This window comes from Oryzias melastigma, linkage group LG15, assembly GCF_002922805.2.
Source record: "Oryzias melastigma strain HK-1 linkage group LG15, ASM292280v2, whole genome shotgun sequence".
NCBI classification, from domain to species: Eukaryota; Metazoa; Chordata; class Actinopteri; order Beloniformes; family Adrianichthyidae; genus Oryzias; species Oryzias melastigma.
Window position 1 is genome coordinate 22,552,831 of NC_050526.1, and position 1,736 is coordinate 22,554,566.

Sequence of the window (1,736 nt, forward strand, 5' to 3'; positions counted from 1 at the left end):
AGAGCTTTATATTTATTTGTTTATTTTACTGTAAAAAGGCGAACCTTTCCGTTTCAGGAAGTTGAAGTTGCGCAGGAAGCCGTTGGAGGAGGAGGGCAGCCTCGGCTCCGATTCTCCGGTCAGCTGAGCAAACTCCTCTCCTGGCAGATCTATGAGTCGAGTGATGTTGCTCAGCACCAAATCCGCAAACACCTGCGGTTTCTCATATTTTAGTCTTTCCACAAAGAACTCCGAGTGACAGATGACAGACTGGCTCGGGTCGGGCTCGTTACACAGGAACATACTGCTCTTTGTCTCCCTGCTAGAGACAAACACACGGAAATTGCGTCCAGAAATGAACAGAAACTCATAGTAGCTGACAGAAATGAAACGGTCGGTTAGGGTTTATGTAAAAAACAGAACAGATCAGATCGGGAATGCTCGCTTGGTGATTTAGCGTCGAAGGCCAGAGTCGACATACATTTAAGTCAAACAAGCCAAACAATTTAAAAAGTAGGATTTATAAAAACAGTTAAAAAGTAAGTATCGTATCTAGTAGTGTATATGAGGATAAAATTAATAAATAAGTTGTACCTTTTATTTAGTTTTTGGGGGGAATCATTCTGTGTCGCCATCTTTGTTTTGAATCTTCCGCGATTTCACTTTTGGCCCGCCCCCTAGATTTTGGTTGGCCCACTTGTTCTTACGTCATCCTTCTACTACGGTATTTGAAGTACTGTAGTTTGAAAACAGCAATAAAGTTTTGGGGGGGCAAAATGTTGTATTTTACAAATTGCACCTTTTCTTTTGAGCTCTGGACTGGAACGTTTATAAGTATTGAATAAAAAAAAAAAAATTATTAAACTCATTCATTCATTCATTTAAATAAATGCAATGTAAAGTAGTGTTTCTACTGAATTTTAGCTATTTTATTACACCCTCAGTAATATTTTTACTCCTATAGTCCTACCTATAAGAGTCAAACTTTTTATGAAGCTAGATGTTTACCATTTGTTAATTATAATTAATTGTTACACTCACTTCAATAATCTGATTATTGAAAAACACGGGCTTAAAGGAATTTTGTCCAAATCACATTAATAAATATGCTCAATTTACTGACTAATTTCTCAAAATGTATTTATTTATTATTTAATTTTTTAATTTACTTTTTTGAGTAAATTGTGGACATGAAAAACAATGTTTTCCATTCTGTAAAAAAATAAATAAATAAAGTTTATTTATTTAAAACTTTATTATTTGTAAAAGCACAAACTACAATAGATAAATAGCTGTAGTTTCAGTAAAATTCAACCTAAATAGGGAAGTCTGGCTAAAAAAAACAAGATTTTTTTTAAACAAATGAACAACTTACACAAAGATTATCAGATTATATTGTTTATGTTATCACTCAAATAATCTAATAACTGTAGAGGCTATGTTGCTGTCGTGATTCTATAAATAAGCTAATTCCAACAGCTGAAAAGCTTTACAGTAAGAAGATAACAAACTTTTTACTGATTCTTAAGATTCAACTATTAGTGACATTTTCTGAAATTTCAATCAAACTCAAGCATTTCTGGTGAGCTCAGGCCTGTAGTTTTTGACACAAGATCAGTCTCCATCTTTTCCCTTTCAGTGTTGGATATTTCAGCCCACATCATGGTTTATTTTTGAATACTATTTTTTTGACATTTCATGAATCTGCTATTACAGTCAAAAAGTCTCTCTATGTGTGAAGCTTTTTAAAAATCAAC

At 33.5% G+C, this 1,736-nt stretch overlaps 1 protein-coding gene across 2 annotated transcripts in view; it reads right to left on the reverse strand.

Moving 5' to 3' along the window:
* Window positions 1-1,085, reverse strand: part of LOC112161606 (rho GTPase-activating protein 19) — a 9,749-nt gene extending 8,664 nt beyond the window's left edge. The window contains exons 1-2 of one of the 2 annotated variants that reach the window (XM_024296866.2): window positions 574-1,085; window positions 45-298 (exon numbers count right to left, since the gene is read on the reverse strand). In XM_024296866.2, the coding sequence (XP_024152634.1) occupies window positions 45-298; window positions 574-614 (295 nt within the window). In that variant the 5' untranslated portion in view covers window positions 615-1,085. Of the gene's footprint in view, window positions 1-44; window positions 302-573 lie in introns of both variants that reach the window. The other variant, XM_024296865.2, reaches the window with a different exon arrangement.
* Between the last annotated feature and the right edge of the window lie 651 nt (window positions 1,086-1,736).